The 27,733-nt window shown below is 38.4% G+C and overlaps 1 protein-coding gene across 3 annotated transcripts in view; it reads left to right on the top strand.

Moving 5' to 3' along the window:
- The window catches only part of LOC124721331 (syntaxin-binding protein 5), a 1,049,372-nt gene that overhangs the window by 964,961 nt on the left and 56,678 nt on the right, over positions 1 to 27,733 (top strand). For all 3 annotated transcript variants that reach the window (XM_047246245.1, XM_047246244.1, XM_047246243.1), the window contains exon 19: positions 438 to 546. In XM_047246245.1, the coding sequence (XP_047102201.1) occupies positions 438 to 546 (109 nt within the window). The remainder of the gene's footprint in view (positions 1 to 437; positions 547 to 27,733) is intronic.

Raw genomic sequence — 27,733 nt, 5'->3', positions numbered from 1 at the left:
AGTCCCTCTTGACTCTCCCCTTTCCTCATCTTTGACTCAGTTCCCCTTTCCTTTGACTCTGACCATCCCCCCCACTTCTTAGATGATGTCACTGATTTTTGATGTTGCTAACCCTCTATAACCACCCCACCCAACTCCTGCCAACACTTTCCTCCTTTGTGGATACCCTCCCCTCACACTGTCAACGACCTCCCCTGCCCTTTGTTGATTCTCCCCCCCCCCCCCCCCACCCTGTGTGTGTGTGTGTGTGTGTGTGTGTGTGTGTGTGTGTGTGTGTGTGTGAGAGAGAGAGAGAGAGAGAGAGAGAGAGAGAGAGAGAGAGAGAGAGAAGTGTATGCTCAGAGCTTGAACTGAGAAAATATTTTTGTTTCTTATGTCTTTGTTGTTAATTTATACATATTTTATGAGTACACCATGCATTTTATTTTGGTTTACAGATAGTGTGTGCTTAGTGTGCTATATTTCAAATGGCCATATTACTGCCTGCAGCCTACCCAGTTTAAGGCCACTTATTGATATAGAATTTCTACCTTTGCCTGATCTGAGGTAAGTGTACCCGTTTAAAATGTACCTTAGTGAAAGTCTTTTTAACAAAATATTGACTAATTATTGTACTATAGATGTGCGGCACAGTTACATCAACCAATTCTTGCTATGTACATATATCCTCACTTATTAAAATAAAGTGCAATATATTAAATCTTAAAGTTTTTTTTACTTTATTTTATTGTTTGTTACTGTACATATGTATAATATGTACAATTATGCCTCCAGGAAGTATTACTAAAAAATTAATATATTTCACATCCACAAGAATGTTTGCATGTATGTGTCACTGCATCTGTACACTGAAGGAGCTTTCATATTATATAAAATATGTTTCAGGTACCACACACTGTTTTAACCAGTCCAAAATTTTAAATGTCTTGATATTGTCTTGTGCATCACATTTTGCAGAGTAAAGATTCCATCATTTGGAGCACAAAAGTACACATCACATGATTATCCAAAATATGGAATAAATATGCATATAGTACACATGTTTCTTTCCAACACAGTAGTAGTTGAATGCATCATGAATTTCCACAAGGTCCAATACCAGTATTCTTCCTTTACCCTAAAATAGCATGACATTATCCTCAAGACACCCTTAGTCGACTTCTTGGGCTTTTGACATCAGTAGGTAATAAGACAAGCATACACATTAAACAAGATATAATAAAAAATTTAATGTCTGCCTTAGTAGCAGTCAAAAGTTAAATGTTCCCATATTATCCACAATAAAGGACCCCTATGGATCTGTTTTTAGAGGTGTGTATGTGTATGTGTGTGTGTGTGTGTGTGTGTGTGTGTGTGTGTGTGTAAAAGAGAGAAATCAATTTTAATTTAAGAACCAAGGTTTTGTCATAATAAGAAGTTTAGTATAATAATGTTACACAAATTTGTACTCCGTTTATGCTTGTGAAACTTTAAATCTGTGGTGCTGAGTCATTTTTATTTCATTTTATTTTATTTCATTTCATTGTTAATTGTACTCTGATTGTGTCTGGAATATACTCCTAATTTTTGGTGCTCCTAATTTTTTGTGTCAGAGAATGTGAAAAATCCATTACTGTTGTTGAGTTCGCCGGCCGAAGTGGCCGTGCAGTTCTAGGCGCTGCAGTCTGGAACCGCGAGACCACTACGGTCGCAGGTTCGAATCCTGCCTCAGGCACGGATGTGTGTGATGTCTTTAGGTTAGTTAGGTTTAACTAGTTCTAAGTTCTAGGGGACTGATGACCTCAGAAGTTGAGTCCCATAGTGCTCAGAGCCATTTGAACCATTTTGTTGTTGAGTTCAATGAGTACTTTTCAAATAGTTACTTGTATTCAAAGAAATTTAGAGCAAGCAGAAAATACTGTAGTTTTCAGATGATATGTTACAATACTTGGTCAGGTCTTCATGATGACCAATTTCATATTTATAAATTCATCATCATCCTCCTCCTCCTCTGTCCCCTTCCTTTCCCTCCTCTGTCCCCCTCCTTTCCCTCCTCTGTCCCCCTCCTTTCCCTCCTCTGTCCCCCTCCCCCCTACCCTACTCCCTCTCACCACCCCCTCCCCTCTACCCTACTCCCTCTCACCACCCCCTCCCCTACTCCCTCTCGCCACCCCCTCCCCCACCACCTCCTTCCGTACCTCACCACAGCCACCACCAGCCTCTCAAAACCCAATGTAATTAGGTTTATTAAAGAATGTGATACTGAAGAGTGATGAGAGATACAATTTCACCATTTCTCAAGAAAATAATAATCATTATTTGAAATTGAAACTGACCGCTCTTAAAAAATGGGACAAAACAACACCCAGTATACCAGAAGAGACTGACATTTTCTGTATCATATATATTTGCCAATCCACAATAGAATCTTTACTCATTTTGTGAGGAACATGTTGGTTACACAAAGGACCAAAGCCTTTCAAAAATGAGAAAACGTGAAAAAATGTGCCATTGTGATAGAACTACACAAATGTCTTATTTATGCAAATGCATTGTAACTTGTCACTATATAATTGTTACTGGCATTAAAAATTTCCAAGTACATGTTTTTTGCTGATGATAAGAAGTATTCCCCTTCGGTACACAATTGTTACTTTTGTTTGCTATTATTTTATGGAGAATGAAAGCTTTTCTCCTACTTTTTTATCTCCAGTCACCTATAGTTATTGTTTGTAACTCATTGTGACTCATTTCAAAACATAAAAGACATCTTCAGACACATAGTGTGGGAGATAGATTCATTATACATTCACAAATGTGCTAGAGCTTAATACACTTTTGAGAGTATGTTTCATAATTTCCACACTATGAGCTTAATAGTGAAGCTTTGTGTGATTAAAAACTGATTACAAATAGTAAAAAAAAAAAAAAAAAGGTCTTGTGGGATTCTCTATAGTAAGATATTCAGTAGCTGTGATTCTGATGTTTTGCAGCAATTTGGAAGCAATAAGATTGTGTGTGCTGTGGCATTATGTATTGTATATAGCATAGTGCTCTACTGCCAAATGTCTGATTGAGGCAATTATTTCCCTGGATTTCCTGCATAAGAGCAGTGTAATAGGAAATATGTAATCTCCAAATAAATCAAAAATACTCAGTTCATCCTAATAGATATATGCAAATTTCTTAAGATGTGAGGTGCAAGGAATGTTCTGTAACATTTGAAAAAAGAAGTGTATGAGAACCAAATGTAAGACCTGAATAGCTAGCTTATGCACAGGCCAGGTAAGCTTAAAACTATGAAGTTTGTGAGTTGTAACACATCTTTTACATTAGATTTGAGGATGCCAGTTCATAAGGTCAGTACCCCCACAAAGATTTTCAGTTTCACTCTCTAAGAGTTTAACTCCTAACACATGTCTATAATATGATTAGAATTTCCAAAAGCATGCTTAAGGGGCAAAAATATGGATCAACTGTGTTAGGTAGTAATATGTTCTACTGAAATTAATTTCCAGAACATAAATTATCAAAACAGTTTAATTAAAACATTTTTCTGAGGACAGGTCCCTAAAATTATTCGTACTTAATCCATAGTTAAAGCATGAATGGCTATGGAAATGATAGATGTGCCCTATAGGAAAATAAAAGAACCCACTTGAGAGAAAAGCAAAGTAGCTGTAAGAATATCAAGAACTGAGATGGCATGCCAGTGCTATGCAAAGAAGGGGAGACAGAAAGGTTCAAGGAATATGTAGAAGGGCTACACAAATAAAGACAAGGAAAGGAAGAGGAAGTGGATGAACATGAAATAGGAGAAGGGATATTGCAACAAGAATCTGGCAGAGCACTGAAAGACATAAGTTGAAACATAACCCCTGCAATAGGTGACATTCCCTCAGAATTATTAAGGTCGTTATGAGACCATACCATTACAAACCTATTCCACCTTGTATGCAGGAGATATCAGACAGCCATAGTACCTTAAGGTTTCAAGAAGAAGGTAATAATTCTTTTTCCAAGGAAGACAGAGACTGACAGATGTGAATATTACCAAACCATTAGTTTAATAAGTCATAGTTGCAAAATACTGACTTGAATTATGTACCGACTAATGGAAAGACTATACGATACTGACCACAGTGAGGATCAGTTTGTGTTCCAGAGAAATGTAGGAACATACAAGGCAACAATGGTCTTACGACGTACCTTAGATTATAGGTTGAAGAAATGCAAACCTTCATGTATAGCATTTGTACATTTAGAGAAAGCTTTTTACAATGTTGACTGGACTATACTCTCTGAAATTCTGGAGTTAACAAGGACAAAATACAAGGGTGAAACAATACTGGATTTAAGAGAGTTGCACGACATGAAAAATAAACGGTGTTTTTCAATTAAATTAGGAAATGCTTAAGGAACTGTATTGGGAAATGAGAGAGTAGAAATACTGTATATTTGATGATGGCCAAAGTAAACATAATATACAATGCAGGCTGCCAGTGGGAAATGTTGTAGGGAAATTTAAATTTGTTAACATTGAATATAAATTTAAGTGTTAGGACTTTTTCTCTGAAGGTATTTCTGTGTTTCATACCCTTGTATGGAAGTGAAAGGTGGATGATCAGCAGGTCAGACAAGAGGAGAACAGAATCTTTTTAAAATGTGGTGCTACAGAAAGTTTAGCCGGAGATTAGGTGGTTAGATCAAATAACTAATCTAGGATATACTAAAAGCATTGAGGAAAAAGAGAGATTTATGATAAAACTAGACTAAAAGAAGGTATTTGTTTATAGGATATGTCCCAAGGCTTGAAAGAATTGGAATCCTCAGTCTGATAATAGAGAGAATTTACTTTGTGCAGGTTTTCTGCAAAAAATTTGCATTCTGCTGTATGTTTACCAGATGTCTTGTTCCCATACAATAATTTTATTTTTTTTCTACCTCTATTTAAGCACCTCAGCATTGAGTTGCCATGGAGTTAAACCAGAAACTCCCTAGTCTTTGTAAGCAAATCTGAAACATAGCACTATTTTATAAACTTGCATACAGAGACAGTTTACACAATTCTGCAAAACACATTATTGTACAGATTCACTGTGCCACTCATTAATATAGGCCAAAGTGTACAGGTCATTCTATAAAACCACTGCACAGGTATAAAATGCAGGCTGCACTTTGAGGATGAAGCATAATCAAAAACTTCATTTCATGTGATTGTTAAATATGCAGTAGTGCCCAAAATCTTTAACGTTAACTTCATTTCAACTTTCACAGTAGCGTAGGTTGCTAACGAGAATTTTAGGGAAGGAAGGTACATTATGTGATCAAAAGTATCCCTCACCTGGCTGAAAATGACTTAAAAGTTTGTGGCACTCTCTGTCGGTAATGCTGGTATTCAATATGGTGTTGGCCCACTCTTAGCCATGATGATAGCTTCCACTCTCGCAGGCATATGTTCTGTCAGGTACTGAAAGGTTTCTTGGGGAATGGCAGCCCATTCTTCAAGGATTGCTGCCCTGAGGAGATGTATCAATGTTGGTCGGTGAGGCCTGGCAATGAAGTCAGCATTCCAAAACATCCCAAAGGTGTTCTGTAGGATTCAGGTCAGGACCTTGTGCAGGCCAGTCCATTACAGGGATGTTATTGTTGTGTTACCACTCTGCCACAGCTGTGCATTATTAGCAGGTGCTCAATCATGTTGAAAGATGCAATCATGATCCCTGAAGTGTTCTTCAACAGTGGGAAGCAAGAAGGTGCTTAAATCATCAATGTATGCCTCTGATGTGATAGTGCCATGCAAAACAACAAGGAGTGCAGGCCCTCTCCATGCAAAACACGACCACAGCATAACACCACCGCCTCTGAATTTTGCTGTTGGCATTACACTTGCTGACAGATGACATTCACCTGGCATTTGCCATACCCACACCCTGACATCGGATCGCCAAATTGTGTACCATGATTTTTCACTCCACACAACATTTTTCCACTGTTCAATCATCCAATGTTTATGCTCCTTACACCTAGCGAGCCGTTGTTTGGCATTTACTGGCATGATGGGTGGCTTATGAGCAGCCGCTCGACCATGAAATCCAAGTTCTCTCACCTCCTGCCTAACTGTCATAGTACTTGCAGTGGCTCCTGATGCAGTTTGGAATTCCTGTGTGATGGTCTGGATAGATGTGTGCCTATTACACATTATGACCCCCTTCAACTGTCAGTGGTCTTTGTCAGTCAACAGATGAGGTTGGCCCATATGCTTTTGTGTTGTGTGTGCCCCTTCACGTTTTCACTTCATTATCACATCAGAAACAGTGGACCTAAAGATGTTTAGGAGGGTGGAAATCTCACATACAGATGTGTGACACAAGTGACACCCAGTCACCTGACCACATTCGAAGTCCGTGATTTCCATGGAGCACCCCATTCTGCTCTCTCATGATGTCTAATGGCTACTGAGGTTGCTTGATAAGGAGTACCTGGCAGTAGGTGGCAGCACAATGCACCTAATACAAAAAACGTATGTTTTTGGGGGTGTCCGGATACTTTTGATCACATAGTGTAAGTACTGTAATGGTCATGTTTAAAATTACGTACAGAAAACCACATGAACCAGTGGACTTATCATTGTTTGAAGATAATGGTAGGCCCGATAGCTTGTTGCCACTAAAATGTCAGTTTTGCAGTCTTGTAGGGCTCAAATTGCTGTACACTACATGCTTTACATGAATTTTGGTGTCCAGGACAGTAATCACTCATACCGATTGGGGTTTCAAAAATTATAGTCTACCATTTTCACACATCTTAAAGATCTTTAGTCCAGTAAATCTCACTACTGCAGCTTTTGGGAAATAATATAGTGGTCAGTGGCTCATTGTACTTCTTCTTCTTCTTCTTCTTCTTCACCGTCTTCTTCATTTCATTGATTAAACATTTAAACCTGTTTGATCCTCACAAATTTTTTCAGCTGTTTTTTCTTTATGAAGAATATGGTAGTCCAGGTGAAATTCCCCTAGGAGAGGCCTGTGGCCTCTTGCAAGAGTAGTTCAGTATGGGACTGCCATTTCATGAATCTTATACTTGTCCTATTTTTCTTTTGGGGTTTCCTTCCCTTATCCAGACTGCTGCAGTTTTAGGGAACGACTGACTCACCCTTCACCCAATCCACTATGCTGTTCTAGAGAGAGCATTGGTCAAAGACTTCTTAAGACAATTAAAAAGATTACAGAAAACTTCCTCAGGGCACAAAATGTTGAACTGTAACCTTTTGAGTAATGATATAAACACATTAGAGATTACTAGACTGGATAAATGTAGTAGATGAATCAGTTGCGCTGATGACATTGTCATTATAGTGTGTAATGGCTCCAGAATGAATCTGGCGGAGATGACTGATGATGCATTTGGAGGCCACAAGTGAATGGGCTGAAGGGAATTCCTTCCAAAGTGCTTGATATAATTAAAAGTAGTCATCACAAGTTAATTATGATGACATTAGTTCAATAATACATAGAAGCTGTGTGAATCTGACAGATATACCCTGTGCAAAATTAGTAGATCAGGGTGTCTACGACCCGGGACAACCGGGAAATCCGGGAAAAACCCGGGAATTTTTTCATCCGGGAGAAAACCGGGAATTTTTCGGAATTCCGGGAATTTTTCATTGTTTTAGCTTTCAGTTAAATTTTTGTAATTTTGACTGCAGAATTGATTCTCTAGCAAAGAACAAAGAATGTTATTGTATCCTGCTACTGGAGAATGATACTGCAGCAAGAAAATATAAACGAGAGGGAAAAAAATAAAACTTTAGTGGCAAAGGAAATGTGCAATTTACAACAACAAAACACCGTGCACGCACAAGCGTCTGCAAATAGCAAAAATATGTCAAAGGCCGTAGGGCGCAGACTGTAATTCGTCGTAACAGTAAACTGCTTGCTATGAGCATGACGTCACAACTGTTCACCTTCGGTTTGTTTGACCAATTGCCAGCGGTCTGTTGCGCATGCGCATTTGACTCGCGTATAAGAAGTACCTTCTCCCGCTTCCCGCTACTTGAACTTCGGCTGTTAGCCGTATCGGTGGTAGTAGCAGCAAGCAGCCAATTGCAAACGCGAAAAAATTTTCTCCCGCGCCCTAGCTGCCAGATTCACTCTTGCACAGAGTTGTAGTGGGGAGGGGGTTAACCTCCACGTGACCGTGTTTACGTTAAGTGATTTCTTCGTGTACGGCTCCCACATCAAATGAAAACAAAAGGGATATCAGGTGAATTAAAATACATTCACATAACTACGGAGGGCAAAAATATAGTATTAATTTCAATTTTCTGATTTTATTTTTTTTCCAAGTTTGTAGCAGTCAAACATTAATCGCCTTGCAGAACAGTGAAGTTAATTTTGCAAGTTTGCTAAAGAAATTTGGCTTTATTAATCTTTCCGCCGAGGCAGTCATTTTATTTGAAACGAAGTGTTTCATTCTACAGTATTGCCTAGTTCCAACTGTTCGCTGAATTTCAAGTGCACGTTATCATCTTCTGCCATTCATGGCATTATGCCATAATAAAGAACCAAAAATGAGATCGCACAGCACTGGTACTCCAAGAAAATTTACATCCCAAAAACCACACTGAAAAGCTTAATATCAGATGGGACCTACTTCATTGTGAATCTGGAAAAAGCCAATTTGCACTCAAGCCGAATTATGCATTTTAGTATAGTTTACGAAATTCCGATGATCTTTGGAGTACCCTCTGATGACCTGTTTCTTTTATGGTGTAATGTAAGCTCTGTCAGTGCTTTATACACACGAACATGCGGGCTTCCTACACCAATACAGTTGCACACGCACAATAATGCCTGTTTTTCTGGCGCTCTCTGGCAACTGGTAAATCGAACCTATTTCTAACAGTCTCTGGATTGTATTTCGAACGGTGGTTAGAAAAGCGTTACTTTCAAAGTAAATTTCTGAATTATGTTACGTGTGAGAAAGTGGGATGGATATCTAAATCACAGAGCGTTCGTAACTGAACAGTTTGAGGACCAGCCACTTACAAGAATTTCGAGTCGAGACATTTATGTCAGAATTTTAAATTTACTGGCACATTTGTGTGATGTATCTTAAAGTGTAACACACGTAAAAAAAAAAAAAAAAAAAAAAAAAAAAAAAAAAAATCAATATTACATGTGAAAACTTAGCTTCTGTTGTAGCATGTTAATCTTAGAGACCAAAATTATATGTGAAAGCTTAGCTTTTCTTGTAGATATACTGTACTGTGTACATTAATGTAAACCGTTAACTTTTCCTCTTGCGTGTTCGCGCTATGTAACCAGTGATCTTGCTATTGGCTGACTATAACACGTGTCCTATGCTCTGAATAGCTGCTGTCATCGGCTGGCGAGATCTCGCGGCTTGAGATATGCCTCGCTTACAAAAGGACATCGCAACCTCGGTTTCAACGCTCCGGAAACTAACGCGCTGTGATTGGTGCAATTCGAATTTATATTTTCGTAATACGAAAATATGCAGCATATATGTTGCTGCAAATCAAAGGTCTTACCAAAACTTCTCTGCCCCGTCATTTTTTTTTCGGGAAGTTCTGCGCGATTGTATAAAAAGTTAACCATTCAAAGGATTGATAAGTTTTACAGTTCCGAGGGAAAATCTACGGAAAACCTACTGTCACTTAAGACAGAAAAAGTGTATTTTCGCCCGGGGAAAAGCATATTTTTTAAACTGAATATCCGGGAGAAATCCGGGAATTTTATTTCCTTGTCCCCGTATACACCCTGTAGATATATGCTGTATGAATCTGAGAGATACATACTATGTCCGTGCAATGCCAGGTATGTGCATTTCTGTGCATGCATTGGTATGTGAGAAACAAATTCAAATAGTTACACAAAAAATTATACTTTTTTTAATTTGTTAGTGAAACACTGTAAAAAATTATTACATAAAATAGTGAAAAAGTTAGTTTCTCCTTTTAATAATTTGTGCCATATGTTTAATTACTGAAACCAAAAATGAAGAAATAATTCTGTATTTTCTATAGTTGCAGTAATTTCTGGTTGAATTTAAATACTGTAAGAGTAAAGGAGACCACTCACCCAAAAGCAGAAGCTGAATGTGCAATGCCAGGATTGTATGTGGAGCTCGAGAAGGGATTCCTTCTGAAAGCTAGCAAGTATTCTTTCTTTTTTGTGTGTGCCTCTCAATGACTCAATACTTCTGCTATTCTGTGAGTGTTCTCGTTTACTCCTAAAGTATTTACATAGCGTTTCCGTAGATTTGGTGGATGTTTCCACATCTTATATCAAACTGTAAACTAACCTGGAGGCCACAAGTGAATGGGCTGAAGGGAATTCCTCCCAAAGTGCATGATATAATTAAAAGTCATCATCACAAGTTAATTATGATGACATTAGTTCGATAATATGTAGAAGCTGTGTGAATCTGACAGATATGCCCTGTGCAAAATTAATAGATATATGCTGTGTTAATCTGAAAGATACATATTGTGTCTGTGCATGCCCAGGTGTGTGCATTTCTATTATGTTATCCAGAATTATGAAATTTCACTTCCTCATGATACCATCTACAAAAAAGCCATTCCAAACTGTCATCACCACTTAGTGTCAGGACCACAGCTTAGTCATGCAAAAGGTATTAAAGTTCATGTTATTTTCTCATACGTATATTTCACACCCTTGTTTTCTCACACATGGAATGACTTTTTGATAGGTCTTCATTAGAAGCAAAAGTCTCCTGTGCTTTGTCTATGTTGACTATACAGGATGTAACAATAAGATAAGACCAACTTTAAAGATTCATTGCTCACACATGGCAGAAGAAAATATGTTGGGGGGGGGGGGGGGGGGGCATGGGTCCTGAAACACTTTATTTCCACCTTAGATCTCTGTTTCCAGAATTCCGGATGGTATATTAATCATGTGAAACACACAAGAACAGAACATACAGGCATACCACATGAAATTCTTTCTTAAGCGGGATGTTCATAATGCCATTGGGTTATGTCTGGTTAAGCTGTAAATTCTTAGGTTCACAGCCAGTAATTTGTGTTAACATGCAACCCGTGTCATTGTGTTACTGCCATTTAGCATCAACAGTTTTTCTCCTAGTTTCAATATTAATATCTGTCAAAATTTAAGAACAGTTTCTGTGGCAGATGGAAAAGAGGTGGTGGACCATTTTCCTGGCCTCAGTGTTCTCCAGACCAAAACCTTCTGATTCTTGAGTGTGTTTTTGTTCTGTCATTGCAACTACCAAAATGTGTGATTGTATAGTTGCAACAACAGAACAAAAATACTCTCAAGAAATATAAAGCAACTACAGGCACTATGGTCACACAAATGAAGAATTCAAAACCTACCAGACTTTTATTAATGGGAGTATCGGAAAATTCTTCCATATTGAACCATGGTACGAGATGTCCTAGTGCCTGTATTATGAAAGGCTGCGAAACCTTACACAGTGTGCTTCCTGTGATTAATGTTCTGTGAAAAATTGTAATAAATGAGTTCTAATATGAAAACAAAGTGTTGCTTAATAGAGGTCCATAAAATTTATTCTTCTTCTGTGTTTGAGGGATGTACAAATTAAAGCTCTTCATCAAAATCAGAATAAATTGCCTTCATAACTTTATTCTGGGGTATAACTTTTAGGTTTCATGAAAGGATATGCTCTAGCCTGTGTTTATTGCTTCTCATAGTGAAGACAAGTGACCTAATGTAAGTGAAGTATTCACAGATGGAGTTCAGTATTCCTGTTGTTGCCTGACAAATTTTCCCAACTATATCTTTAGAATTGATTTTCCAAATCAATCATCACTTTTCAATCAGTGCTGAGTTGGCAGTCGTTATGATGGTGTTGAAGCAGATTATATAGGAAAGATGTGTGGTTTTCCTGAAATTTATTTTTCCATTTTATCATAAGGATGTAGTTTTTTAGCAAATGGCTAAAACCATATAACCACTGCTGAAAAACACATGCTTGTAGCAACAGTTTAATATTATAAGGAATATTTACACGGTGCTTTCTATGGCCAAAAATTCAAGGGTTTTGTCCTTTAAACTCATACGACATTGAATCCAGCCTCTGAGATAAAGTATACCATTACTGTATGAATGTCTCCCCTGGATAGAGTGATACACCAGTGGGCAAAAAACTTATGATCACCGTCCACTGCAAGGTTAAGTGCCACTTCATGTAAGAAAGTACATAACTGAAGTAGACAAACGGGGACTCTACCTATGTAACAGCCTGTAAATCAGAAAATATCCTAGTATAAGCATCTTTGACAAAGGGAAGATAGTTACGGCCTGGCACCTGGGACTGAGCATCACGGAAATGATGATGCTGTTCATGTGCTACTGTCATGAGAATCTATGGAAAGTGGTCCAGGGAGATGGTGAAACTATGAGCAGAAAACAAGGTATTGGATGGCCAGTCCTCATCACAGAATGTGGATGTTGCTGGCATGCCCAATATGCAAAACAGGATAAGCTGTGATCTGTGACACATCTGATGACAATGTGTTTCATAACACATTGTTCAATGCACATTGTTGAACATGGGACTATGCAGCAAATGAGCACTGTTCCATGTTGACAAAATGATATTGTTAATTAGAGTGCAGCGAGACTGGGTCATGGAACAATGGAAACATGTCACGTGGCTAAATTAATCACATTCTTTGTTACATAAGGTTGATGGTTGTGTCTGGATACGCCATCAGCCAGGCAAATGACTGCTCAAAACATGCAACAAACCATGGACGTAGGACAGTGGGGAAGTATTATGTTATGGTGGACATTCACTTGGGCTTCCATGGAACATGTAATAGAAAATGAACATTATTGTGGACCACCTGCAAACTTGCATGCTTGGTGTCTCCTTTGACAGCAATGGCACTTTCCAGCTAGATAATTGTCATTTCAAAAGGCCAGGATTGTGCTACAGTGTTTTGAGGAGTACGATAGTGAACTCACATTGATGTCCTGGCCACCAAATTCATCTGATCTGAACCTGTTGGAACACATTTGGTATCCTATTGTGTACCAGTGTCACACATACAAGCCACTGGCCCATAATTTGCAGGAGTTACATTACATGTGCATAAATACCTGGTGCTGCATACCTCCAGAAATCTACTAGGAACTTCTTGGATCTGTGACATACAGAATTGATGTTGTATTTTGTTCCAAAATTTAACCCATGAGTTAGTAAGCAGGTGGTCATAATGTTTTGGTCCATCAGACTGTATTCCAACATTACATGCAGTACATCACATAACGAGAAATGTTCATGAGTAGTTTGAAGAATACAAAAATATCTGTGCATGAAATAAGTTGATCATTTCTGTAATCACTTCCATTTGTTCACTTGATACTTCCTCTATTAAACATCTAGAGTTTTAGACTGCCTCAAAGGTGTGTGTGTTGATTGATCTAAACATTACACTGTGGTATTAACACTGCAGCTCAAATTTTAAGAGTGTAAATACTATATGTGCATCAAACTCTAAGTATATTCCAGTAACATATGAGAAAGAAGACTCCTATTAACACTCCATCATGAAAATTGTTTGCAGATATCCACCTCATGAAATAATTATACTTAAAAAATGAATGGAGTTTCTCATGTGAATGGTAGTTTGGCATCTAGCAGAAATCCATATATTATGTGCTGAGTGAACTTCACTGTACTTCAGCTCAGCTTGCCACTTCCTCTCTTTTTGTCATAGTATGATAAAGGTGCTATCACCTAGAATAAAGAGGAATTGAATGAAAGAAGAGGCAGTGGTACTAAAGTACTCACACAAAGGGAAACTAATGTAGCTAGCCTTTATTTCACATATTCATCATCTGATTATATCATATTTCATATGCATTTAAATAACACTACTTACATACACTGCAGCAAGAGAGTAGGTGTCAAGTTACGTATGTCTTGTTCACTTTTAAAGCTGACAATGTGATGTGTTCTTAGACTCCTTTCCTGCATTTTTGGAAAGGTGTTTATAGTGTGTTCCAGAATGCTACTCTTTAATCTCTCCCAATTATAAATAGATAACTATGAGTATTTGTTTGACCCACTCTATAGCTGTTCTGTACCTATTTTATTTCTTTTAGAATTCTGAATCATGAAATGAAATATTTTTTCATTATTATGCTCTTTTATTAGATATCTATTTTAATATCTTACTTTGTAACCTTGCTATTAATCATCTTAATAATGAAATCATTATTATGTAATATGTAAATAAGACAGTTTCTCCCATAATAGGGTACATACAAACAGACAATAAGTTGGCAAACAAGTGCTTAGTTTCTTAAATATAACTATATTTTATTTCTGAAATAAAATGTCTTTCCTTGTATGTAAAATATTAGCAGTGTCAAAGTAATTTGTTCTTATCTTATATGTTCCCATGTGCATAGAAATATAACCTTCTAGGTAACTTATCATTTGGTTATACTTTTATGTGTACATTTTGTGCAAAATTTGTATCAAATTTAACACTTCTTTTTAAAAACATTCTGATAGATGAATAGTTTGGTAGGATCTCTTTGGCCAAGTATGTGACAAATAACTATTCCTTTTATAAAAAATGAGCCTAATTATGCTATCATGTGCTTCAGACCATTTCTATCATCAGAATTTTCAGAAAACCATTCTTGTACTTTCAGCCTCTTCTTGTACTTTTATTCTTTTCATCCATTATTATACTTCACTGCATAACTTATGACACTGATGTGTAAAAACGAACTTCAACATTTAAATAATTCAATTAATCTTTGTTTTTGTATTATATGTAGTGATACGAAAATCATAACAACAATGCTACACACTAAAATGCCCTCTAATGCTTTCATGCCTATGATAATTTTATTTTTTAAAGTATTTATTTATTCATCCAGGCAACAGTGACGTCATTTGTATCCCCATATACTGTTAAAAAGGAACTCTGCAGTTTTTTATGATTGAGAAGAAATCATTTCACTATTTTTACATGCGCAGTACATCTGACATAAAACAGATACACATTATGTATTCTGCATAAAATACTGTGTGACGACTGTTCTAAATTCCCAGTTTACTGCTGTATAGGGTGTGGAAAAACAGCCTTGCCCAATGTTCTTAATGCTGTTGACAAATTTGACAGGCCTGCTTCAACAACTTTTTGCAGCGAGGTCCCATGCATATATAGTCACCCGAACTGTTAATATGTTTATCCCACCGTGAGACAAGACAGTCAGTGCCTTCATGGAAAAATGTTAGCTATTACCTGTGGAACCATGATTGTACTCAGGCATGCACCACTTGATCCAAAGAAAATTGATGGCCACATATATTTCTTCAGGGCTCCAAAAATATAGAAATTGTATAGAGAATGTGTAAGGGCTTCCCAGCAAAACGTCTGCAGCACAGTTGAAACAACCTTGGCAACGTGTGGGTGGGCATTATCATGCCTTCCATCAACCATTTATTTAATTATTTATTTACATATCAAGTTCCGTAGGACCAAATTGAGGAGCAAATCTCCAAGGTCATGGAACTTGTCAGTATATGAACTTACAACATAAAAGTAATAACAGATAAAAATAAATGCTCATGAACCTGAAAAAAAGTCAGTCCATAAGTTCAAGCAAACGCTATCAGCAATACAATGAGAATCAGCTTCATTTTTCAAGGAACTCCTCGACAGAATAGAAGGAGTGACCCATGAGGAAACTCTTCAGTTTCGATTTGAAAGTGCGTGGATTACTGCTAAGATTTTTGAATTCGAGTGGCAGCAGTATGCTGCACACCTTTTTGCACAAGAGTTAAGGAAGTCCGATCCAAATGGAGGTTTGATTTCTGCCGAGTATTAACTGAGTGAAAGCTGCTTATTCTTGGAAATAAACTAATATTAGTAACAAGAAACGACAATAAGGAATATACATATTGAGAGGCCAATGTCAAAATACCCAGACTCGTGAACATAGGTCAACAAGAGGTTCGTGAACTCACACCACTTATTGCCTGAACCACCCGTTTCTGAGCCAAAAATATCATTCTAGAATGGGAAGAGTTACCCCAAAACATAATACCATACGACATAAGTGAATGAAAATAAGCAAAGTAGACTAATTTACATGTCGAAGTATCACTCACTTTCAATACCATTCGAATAGTGAAAATGGCAGTATTAAGTCTTTGAACAAGATCCTGAACGTGGGCTTTCTACGACAGCTTACTATCTATCTGAACACCTAGGAATTTGAACTGTTCAGTTTCACTAATCATATGCCCGTTCTGTGAGATTAAAACGTCAGGTTTTGTTGAATTGTGTGTTAGAAACTGTAAAAATTGAGTCTCACTGTGATTTAACGTTAGTTTATTTTCTACAAGCCATGAACTGAGGTCATGTATTGCACTACTTAAAACCGAATCAATGTTGCACACAACATCCTTTACTACCAAGCTAGTGTCATCAGCAAACAGAAATATTTTAGAGTTACCCATAATACTAGAGGGCATATCATTTATATAAATAAGGAACAGGGGCGGCCCCAACACTGATCCCTGGGGCACCCCCCACTTGATAGTACCCCACTCAGATTCTACATCACAGCCGTTATCAACATTGTGAATAATGACCTTTTGCTGCCTGTTGCTAAAGTAAGAGGTGAACCAATTGTGAGCTACTTCCCTTATTCCGTAATGGTCCAACTTCTGGAGCAATATTGTGAGATCAACACAGTCAAATGCCTTTGTTAAATCAAAAAATACGGCAAGCGTTCGAAACTTTTTGTTTAGCCCATCCAGTACCTCACAGAGAAAAGAGAATATAGCATTTTCAGTTGTCAAATGACTTCTGAAGCCCAACTGTACATTTGATAGCAAATTGTGTGATATAAAATGATCAATTAACCTTACATACACAGCCTTTTCGATAACTTTTGCAAACACTGATGGCATAGAAATAGGTCTAAAATTATCTACATTATCCCTTTCTCCCTTTTTATAAAGCGGCTTTACTACTGAGTACTTAAATCGCTCAGAAAACGGACCATTCCTAAAGGAAAAATTACAAATATGGCTAAATACAGGGCTAACATGTGCAGCACAGTACTTTAATATTCTACTAGACACTCCATCATAACCATGAGGGTCCTTAGTCTTCAGTGATTTAATTGTTGACTCAATCTCCCTCTTGTTTGTATCACAGAGGAGTATTTCAGACGTCAATCTCGGAAAGGCATTTGCTAAGAAATTTATATGATTTCCTGTAGAAACTAAATTTTTATTTAATTCACCAGCAATGCTCAGAAAATGGTTGTTAAATACTGTACATATATCTGATTTATCAGTTACAGAAATATTATTACTGCAAACTGACTTTATATCGTCAACCTTGTGCTGCTGACCAGACACTTCCTTCACAACTGACCATATGGCTTTAATTTTATTCTGTGAATTAGCTATTCTATTTGCATACCACATACTTTTTGTCTTGCTAATAACATTTTTAAGCACCTTACAATACTGTTTGTAATGGGCTACTGTAGTTAGATTGTGACTACTTCTAACATTTTGATATAATTCCCGCTTCATTCCACATGATATCCTTATCCCACTAGTCAGCCAACCAAGCTGTCTATTAGTGCTAGTACCCTGTTTAGAATGTTCTAATGGAAAGCAACTCTCAAAGAGCATGAGAAATGTGTTATGGAAAGCATTGTATTTATCATCTATATTATCGGCACTATAAACATCTTGCCACTCTTGTTCCTTGACAAGTTTTGAAAAACTCTCTATTGCTGTTGGATTAACTTTCCTACATAGTTTGTAATTAAATACGGCATTGGTTAGAGTACAAAAACCTTTTAGTGTTAAAATTTGTGCATCATGGTCTGAAAGACCATTCACCCTTTTACTAAATGCCCATCTAGCAATGAAGAATGAATAAAGATATTGTCTATGACTGTGCTACTGTTCCCCTGCACCCTAGTTGGAAAAAACACAGTTTGCATCAGATCATAGGAATTTAGGAGATCTACCAACATCCTTTTCCTTGCACAATCATGTACAAAATTAATATCGAAGTCACCACATATAACTACTTTCTGGCACTTCCTACAAAGTGAATCAAGAACCCTCTCTAGCTTAAGCAAAAATGCTCTGAAGTCGGAGTTAGGGGACCTATAAACAACAGCAATTAGAAGTTTAGTTTCACTAAATTCAACTAATGCTGCACAACTTTCAAATATCTGTTCAGTGCAGTGTCGTGATATGTCTATGGACTCAAATGAAATACTGTTTCTTACATACAGAGCCACTCCCCCACCCCGCAAGGAACTCCTTGAGAAACAGCCAGCTAATCTGTAGCCTGGTAAAGGAAGCTTCTGAATTGTCAAATTATTTAAGTGGTGCTCTGATATACCAATAATTTCAGAGTTAACATCTTCATACTGACTTTGTGAAACACAGCAATATATGGGTGCTTTGTAAAAAAATGAAACTGGAACACCCAGGACTGTTGATAGACAGTATCATTATGTTACAAAATAATGACCACCCACATTTTGACAAGTTTGTTTCAGCTACACTGCAGATGTTCTGCTGGGAAGCTCTTACACATCTTTCATACAGACTCAATCTCTCTCCATACAATTTCTGTATTTTTGGAGCCCTGAAGAAAGACACTCATAGCCGCCATTTTGCCTCAGATGAAGAGGTGCACACCTGGTTACAATCATTCTGTAGGCAACTGCAAACATTTTTCCATTAAGTCGTTGGCCATCTTACCTCACAGTCAGATAAATGTATGAACATTTATGGTGATTACTTTTGAAATAACAAACAGTTTACTTACTTTTTCCATGTGTCTTGTTTTCATTTGACTGTCCCTTATATATGCCTCCTGATACTAAGAGATGACCAGGCTCAGTCAAGTTGTACTCGCGTGTTCTTAAAAACAATACATTTTTAAAAAGATGAGTGATGAAGTTTGGAAAGATGAACTGTGCTTCCTCTGTATGGTGAATGGTTGTCTTCAATCATTTAATTTATTTGTTTCAGGTGTAATAGAGCAATTTCATAATACAGTGTTTTAATACAGGATAAAACACATTGTTCATAGAATAAATTTGTAATCTTGTCTTGCAGTAATAAAAAATGAAAGTAATGAAATGTATACTAGAGGTATCACCATAATTAGATGCGCTTTGTGGCTTTATATCAGTATTCTGTTGATGACTCTCTGATAAATACCAGTGATGTTGTCTCATCTCTGACCACTGATTACAAATTTCTCTTCGTGTAAACAAGCTACAATTAGGACTTCATGAATATTCATCATTGTTCCATTAAGACAGTTGTCTGAGATGGAAATATTTTCCATAAGGATGGCAATGTGTCATGAGCATGTGGAACACAACAGTGACTCAGCTGCAGAAAACATGCCCAATAGAAATTTCATACGTTTTTGGCATTGGTATACTAATTCAATATTGGAATTTTCAATTTACAGAAAGGTGTTACATACCTTTTATGGTGCATATCACAGTGATCATAGTACAATATTATCTCAGATGACTTCATGCAAACTGTAAACGCGAAGAAGAAATTACTCTAAACTAATCCACTCCAGTACTTCTGCAACAACCATTGATCAGATTTTTATAAATAAAGGTAAACATACCTGCAACATACAAGTTGTAAATAATGGATTTGGTGATCACTGTACCCAGATTCGAACAGTAACTATTCCCAAAGACATAAAAAATTATAGCTAGTATCAGGAAATTCAGTGATGAAAATGTAGATTACTTTTGGTCTCTCCTGAGAAAAGCAAACTGGACTGATCTTCACAGTTCAAAGAATACTGGTGATAAGTCTAGTAAATCTACATCTACATGATTACTCTGCAATTCACATTTAAGTGCTTGGCAGAGGGTTCATCGAACCACAATCATACTATCTCTCTATCATTCCACTCCCAAACAGCACACGGGAAAAACACCTAAACCTTTCTGTTCGAGCTCTGATTTCCCTTATTTTATTTTGATGATCATTCCTACCTATGTAGGTCAGGCTCAACAAAATATTTTCGCATTCAGAAAAGAAAGTTGGTGACTGATCACCTCACACTTTTCGTTATTTAGCATTAACTGCCACCTGCCACACCAAACAGTAATCTTTTCTAAATCGCTTTGCAACTGATACTGGTCTTCGGATGACCTTACTAGATGGTAAATTACAGCATCATCTGCGAACAACCTAAGAGAACTGCTCAGATTGTCACCCAGGTCATTTATATAAACCAGGAACAGCAGAGGTCCCAGGACGCTTCCCTGGGGAACACCTGATATCACTTCAGTTTTACTCGATGATTTTCCGTCTATTACTACGAACTGTGACCTTCCTGACAGGAAATCATGAATCCAGTCGCACAACTAGGACGATACCCCATAGGCCTGCAGCGTGATTAGAAGTCGCTTGTGAGGAACGGTGTCGAAAGCTTTCCGGAAATCTAGAAATACGGAATCAACTTGAGATCCCCTGTTGATAGCGGCCATTACTTTGTGCGAATAAAGAGCTAGCTGCGTTGCACAAGAACGATGTTTTCTGAAACCATGCTGATTACGTATCAATAGATCGTTCCCTTCGAGGTGATTCATAATGTTTGAATACAGTATATGCTCCAAAACCCTACTGCAAACCGACGTCAATGATATAGGTCTGTAGTTTGATGGATTACTCCTACTACCCTTCTTAAACACAGGTGCAACCTGCGCAATTTTCCAATCTGTAGGTGCAGATCTATCGGTGAGCGAGCGGTTGTATATGGTTGCTAAGTAGGGAAATTCTAGAAAAAATACAGTGACAGTTCCCACACTATATAGAAACTCCAACCTGCAACATCAGTTTTTAACAATGATGGGGGAAAAATGTCTCAATCGGTGAGTGAGACAAAAGTTTTTGATATACATATTCAAGAAAATGTGAAATGGGAAGTGCACCTGAATAAACTAAATAAAAATTTAAATACAGTTATATGCTGTAAGAATAGGCTTGCAAAATACAAGCATTGCATCAGTGGTTGGAATGTAGTATGGTAGGGTCCAGACACTACTGAAGTTCGGAATTATCTTTCAGAGGAACACCATAAGTAGCAAAAAGACATTTACACTATAGAAAAAGATTGTCAGAATAATAAAACATGCTAAAATACAGAGATTCCTGTAGACCAATATTTAAAGGTCTCGATATACTTTAATCTACTGAGTATAGACTGGAACATCCAGGGATTCATTGCAGGAGGTACAAACAACTTGCAAAGTACACATGAATACATTCTCAGAAAACTGTCTTCAGCAGCTAGTTCGACAGCCCACATGCAATGGAAATATCTTAAACCTTGTAGCTACAAACAGGCCGGACCTTATTAATAGCATCAGTACAGAGATAGGTATTAGTGATTATGATGTCTCGTCATAGTGACTATGTTTACAAAAGTTAGTAAGTCCATCAGTGCAGCTAAGAAAGTGTTTCTGCTAGAAAGAGTAGATAAGCAGTTGCTAGCATCACACTTGGACAAGATACATCTACATCTATACTCTGCAAACCTCCTTGAAGTGCACAGCAGAGGGTACGTTTCATTGTAGGAGGTATTAGGATTTCTTCTCGTTCCATTCACGTATGGAGCGTGGGAAGATTGATTGTTTGAATGCCTCTGTGCATGCAGTAATTGTACTAATCTAATCCTCATGACCCCTATGTGAGTGATACACAGGGGATTGTAGTATATTTCTAGAGTCATCATGTAAAGCTGGTTTCTGAACTTCATTAATAGACTTCCTCAGAATAGTTTGTCTATTTTCAAGAGTCATCAAGTTCAGTTGCTTCATTCAGTCTGTGACACTCTCCCAGGGATCAAACAAAGCTGTTACCATTTGTGCTAGCCTTCTCTGTATATCCCCTGTAAGTCCTATTTGGTACAGGTCCCACACACTTGAGCAATATTGTAGAATGGGTCGCACGAGTGATCTGTAAGCAACCTCTTTTGTAGACTGATTGTAATTCTCCAGTATTCTACCAATAAACCAAAGTGTACCAACTGGATTACCCATGACAGCCCATGTGATCATTTCATTTAATATCCCTAAAACGTGATACACCCAGGTATTTGTATGAGTAGGCCGATTCCAACAGTGAGTCATTGATAGTATAGTCATAGGATACTACATTTTTCTGTTTTGTGAAGTGCACAATTTTACATTTTGGAACATTTAAAGCAAGTTACCAATCTTTGCGCCACTTTGAAATCTTATCAAGATCTGACTGAATACCTATGCAGCTTCTTTAAGACATTATTTCAATATAGATAATGGCATCATCTGCAAAAAGTCTGAGGGTACTATTAATATTGTCCCTAAGGTCATTAATATGCAGCATGAACAGCAAGAGTCCCAAAACACTTCCCTGGTCTCAACCTATTTCCCTGGGGCACACCTGAACTTACTTCCACATCTGATGATGACACTCTATCCAAGACAACAAACTGCAACCTCCCTACCAAAAAGTCCTCAGTTCAGTCACAAATTTCACGTGATAACTTGATACCCTATATGATTGTACTTTTGACAATAAGCATAGGTGTGTCATTGAGTCAAATGCTTTTTGGAAATCAATAAAAACTGTATCTACCTGACTGCATAGATCCAAAGCATCCATAAAGAATGCCACATATAGAACACATGTGTGACCCATTCTTGAGTACTACTGGGGTGTTTGGGGTCACTACCAGATCAGATTACAGGAAGACATCAAAGCAAGTCAGAGGTTAAATTTAAGTATTAACTGTGTTTTTCTTACTTGTCACTTCTTTTTCCATGTGTTTTAGCTGTTGGGAAGCTTTAATTTTTGAGTACTAGTAAGAGTGTTCCATAGAATTTGTGTTTGTTTTGAATACAGTCCAGAGACACTTAGTGCTTATTTTCATTGTTTCCAACAAGAAGTATCTAGTAACCACAGTTTAGTCAACTATCAGCCGCCTTTAGTGAATTAGCAGTCTAGTTAAAAGTTGATTATTAAATTCTCTACAGTAAATTGTTGATTTCTTAGGATGGATAAGATGTGTGACTGCTGTGTATGGATGCAGGAAGAGCTGGCCACTGTTCGTGAACAGCTGAATGTGCTTATGGCTGCAGTCAGCCATCTTCAGGCTGCTGCCTCAGAGTGTAGCGGCAGTAGGGAGTTTGGTGCGTTGCATGGTACACCCCAGGTGTTACATGCTTCACCCATGGTCCCTGCTGTCGAGACATCTTCATGGGTATCGGGCGCGGATGGGCCCAAGGGGACTGGCGGGTTCAACAGCGTTCGCATTGCACGAAGCGGAGGGTCAGTGTGGAAGCTGACCATGTGGCATTGCCCGCTCTGCCTGTGAGTAGACTGGTGGCTGCTCCTTCAGCAAGGTCTGAGCAGGCACACGAGGGTAGGGGTTTATTAGTGACTGGGAGTTCCAATGTTAGGCGGGTGATGGAGCCCCTTAGAGAAATAGCAGAAGGGTTGGGGAAGAAGGCCAGTGTTCACTCTGTCTGCTTGCCAGGGGGTGTCATCCAAAATGCGGAGGAGGCCCTGCCAGCAGCGATAGAGAGCACTAGGTGCACCCAACTGCAAATTGTTGCTCATGTCGGCACCAATGAGTCCTGCTGTCTGGGTTCAGAGGTCATCCTCAGTTCATACAGGTGGTTGGCGGAGTTGTTGAAGGCGGAAAGCTTCACTCGTGGGGTGGAATCTGAGCGGACTATTTGTAGTGTCATTCACAGAACCGATCGCGGTCCTCTGGTTTGGAGCCAAGTGAAAGGCTTAAACCAGAGGCTCACATGATTCTGTGGAGATCTGGGGTACAAATTTCTTGACCTCTGCTATTGGGTGGAGAAATGGAGGGTCCCTCCGAATAGGAACACGCAGGAAGCAGTTGCAAGGGTAGCGGAGTATGTGTGCAGTGCCTATGTGGGTTTTTTAGGTTGGAGAATTTCCTCCCTAGGCCTGACAAGACACCTCCTGAGACGCAACAAGGTAGCAGTAGGCAAAACGCAACAGGGAATGACAGTATTAATGTGGTAATAGTAAACTGCAGGAGTGTCTATAGAAAGGTCCCAGAACTGCTCCCATTAATAAATGGTCACAATGCCCACATAGTACTAGGGACGGAAAATTGGCTGAAACTAGTTGTTATAGTTTTGGGTGGAGATTATAATTTACCAGATATAGACTGGGAGACTCAAACATTTATAACTGGTGGCAGGGACAAAGAAGCCTTTGAAAATTTTTTAAGTGCATTATAAGAAAACTACCTTGAGCAGTTGAACAGAGAACTGACTCATGGCATAACATATTAGACCTACAAACAGACCCAAACTATTTGAAACAGTTAACACAGAACAGGGAATCAGCGATCATAAAGCGGTTACAGCATCGGTGATTTCAGCCGTAAATAGAAATATTATAAAAGTTAGGAAGATTTTTCTGTTTAGTAAAAGTGACAAAAAGCAGATTTCAAAGTACTTGATGGCTCAACACAAAAGTTTTATATCAAGTACAGATAGTGTTGAGGATCAGTGGACAAAGTTCAGAACCATCGTACAATATGCATTAGATGAGTATGTGCCAAGCCAGATCGTAAGAGATGGAAAAGAGCCACTGTGGTACAACAACTGAATTAGAAAACTGCTACGGAAGCAAAGCAAACTTCACAGCAATCATAAACATAGCCAAAGCCTTGCAGACAAACAAAAATTACACGAAGCAAAATGTAGTGTGAGGAGGGCTATGTGAGAGGCATTCAACGAATTAAAAAGTAAAGTTCTATGTACTGACTTGGCAGAAAATCCTAAAAGATTTTACTCTTATGTCAAAGGGGTAGGTGGATCAAAACAAAATGTCCAGACACTCAGTGACCAAAATGGTACTGAAACAGAGGATGACTACTGGTGATGCAAAATCCCGAAGATTGGCTAAAATTTACAGACGCGCGAAATTTGGCATGGACTTCAATGAGAGATGCCTTTAATAGGTTCCAGAACGAGACATTGTCTCGAAATTTGGTAGAAAATTCGAAGAAATTCTGGTCGTATGTAAAGTACACAAGCGGCAAGACGCAGTCAATACCTGCGCTGTGCAGTGCCGATGGTACTGCTACCGACGACTGTACCGCTAAAGCGGAGTTATTGAACGCAGTTTTCCGAAATTCCTTCACCAGGGAAGACGAATGGAATATTCCAAAATTTGAAACACGAACAGCTGCTCGCATGAGTTTCTTAGAAGTTGATACCTTAGGGGTTGCTAAGCAACTCAAATCGCTTGATACAGGCAAGTCTTCAGGTCCAGATTGTATACCGGTTAGGTTCCTTTCAAATCATGCTGATACAATAGCTCCCTACTTAGCAATCATATACAACCGCTCGCTCACCAATAGATCTGTACCTACAGATTGGAAAATTGCGCAGGTCGCACCATTGTTTAAGAAGGGTAGTAGGAGTAATCCATCAAACTACAGACCTATATCATTGACGTCGGTTTGCAGTAGGGTTTTGGAGCATATACTGTATTAAAACATTATGAATCACCTCGAAGGGAACGATCTATTGATACGTAATCAGCATGGTTTCAGAAAACGTCGTTCTTGTGCAACGCAGCTAGCTCTTTATTCGCACGAAGTAATGGCCGCTATCAACAGGGGATCTCAAGTTCATTCCGTATTTCTAGATTTCCGGAAAGCTTTTGACACTGTTCCTCACAAGCGACTTCTAATCACGCTGCGGTCCTATGGGGTATCGTCCCTGTTGTGTGACTGGATTCATGATTTCCTTTCAGGAAGGTCGCAGTTCGTAGTAATAGACGGCAAATAATCGAGTAAAACTGAAGTGATATCAGGTGTTCCCCAGGGAAGCATCATGGGACCTCTGCTGTTCCTGGTCTATATAAATGACCTGGGTGCCAATCTGAGCAGTTCTCTTAGGTTGTTCGCAGATGATGCTGTAATTTACCGTCTAGTAAGGTCATCTGAAGACCAGTATCAGTTGCAAAGCGGTTTAGAAAAGATTGCTGTATGGCGTGGCAGGTGGCAGTTGATACTAAATAACAAAAAGTGTGAGGTGATCCACATGAGTTCCAAAAGAAATCTGTTGGAATTCGATTACTCAATAAATAGTACAATTCTCAAGGCTGTCAATTCAACTAAGTACCTGGGTGTTAAAATTACGAACAACTTCAGTTGGAAAGACCACATAGATAATATCGTGAGGAAGGCGAGCCAAAGGTTGCGTTTCATTGGCAAGACACTTAGAAGATGCAACAAGTCCACTAAAGAGACAGCTTACACTACACTCGTTCGTTCTCTGTTAGAATATTGCTGCGTGGTGTGGGATCCTTACCAGGTGGGATTGACGGAGGACATTGAAAGGGTGCAAAAAAGGGCAGCTCGTTTTGTATTATTGCGTAATAGGGGAGAGAGTGTGGCAGATATGATACGCGAGTTGGGATGGAAGTCATTAAAGCAAAGATGTTTTTTGTCGTGGCGAGATCTATTTACAAAATTTCAGTCACCAACTTTCTCTTCCGAATGCGAAAATATTTTGTTGAGCCCGACCTACATAGGTAGGAATGATCATCAAAATAAAATAAGAGAAATCGGAGCACGAACAGAAAGGTTTAGGTGTTCGTTTTTCCTGCGTGCTGTTTGGGAGTGGAATGGTAGAGAGATAGTATGATTGTGGTTCAATGAACCCTCTGCCAAGCACTTAAATGTGAATTGTAGAGTAGTCATGTAGATGTAGATGTAGATGTAGATGACAGACTAAAGGCCGAAATACTAAATGTCTTTTTCCAAAGCTGTTTCACAGAGGAAGACTGCACTGTAGTTCTTTCTCTAGATTGTTGCACAGATGACATAATGGTAGATATTGAAATGATGACAGAGTGATAGAACAACAATTAAAATCGCTCTAAAGAGGAAAGGCCGCTGGACCTGATGGGATACCAGGTCGATTTTACACAGAGTACACGAAAGAACTTGCCCCCCTTCTTGCAGTGGTGTACCGTAGGTCTCTAGAAGAGCGCTGCATTCCAAAAGATTGTAAAAGGGCACAGGTCATCTCCGTTTTCAAGAAGGGACGTTGAACAGATGTGCAGAACTATAGATCTAAAATCGCTAAAGTCGATCAGTTGTAGATTTTTGGAACACATATTATGTTTGAGTATAATGACTCTTCTGGAGACTAGAAATCTACTTTGTAGGAATCAGCATGGGTTTCAAAAAACATGATCATGTGAAACCCAGCTCATGCTATTCATCCACGAAACTCAGAGGGCCATAGACGCAGGTTCCCAGGTAGATGCCATGTTTCTTGACTTCCGCAAGGTATTTGATACAGTTGCCCACAGTCGTTTAATGAACAAAGTAAGTAAGAGCATATGGACTATCAGACGAATTGTGTGACTGGATTGAAGAGTTCCTAGATAACAGAATGCAGCATGTCATTCTCAATGGAGAGGTCTTTCGAAGTAAGAGTAATTTCAGGTGTGCCACAGGGGAGTGTTGTAGGACAGTTGCTTTTCACAATGTATATAAATGACCTTGTGCATAACATCGGAAGTTCACTGAGGCTTTTTGCAGATGATGCTGTAGTATATCGAGAGGTTGTAACAATGGAAAATTGTACTGAAATGCAGGAGGATCTGC

Source organism: Schistocerca piceifrons, chromosome X, assembly GCF_021461385.2.
Source record: "Schistocerca piceifrons isolate TAMUIC-IGC-003096 chromosome X, iqSchPice1.1, whole genome shotgun sequence".
NCBI lineage: Eukaryota > Metazoa > Arthropoda > Insecta > Orthoptera > Acrididae > Schistocerca > Schistocerca piceifrons.
This window is presented reverse-complemented; position numbering and strand designations above follow the sequence as displayed.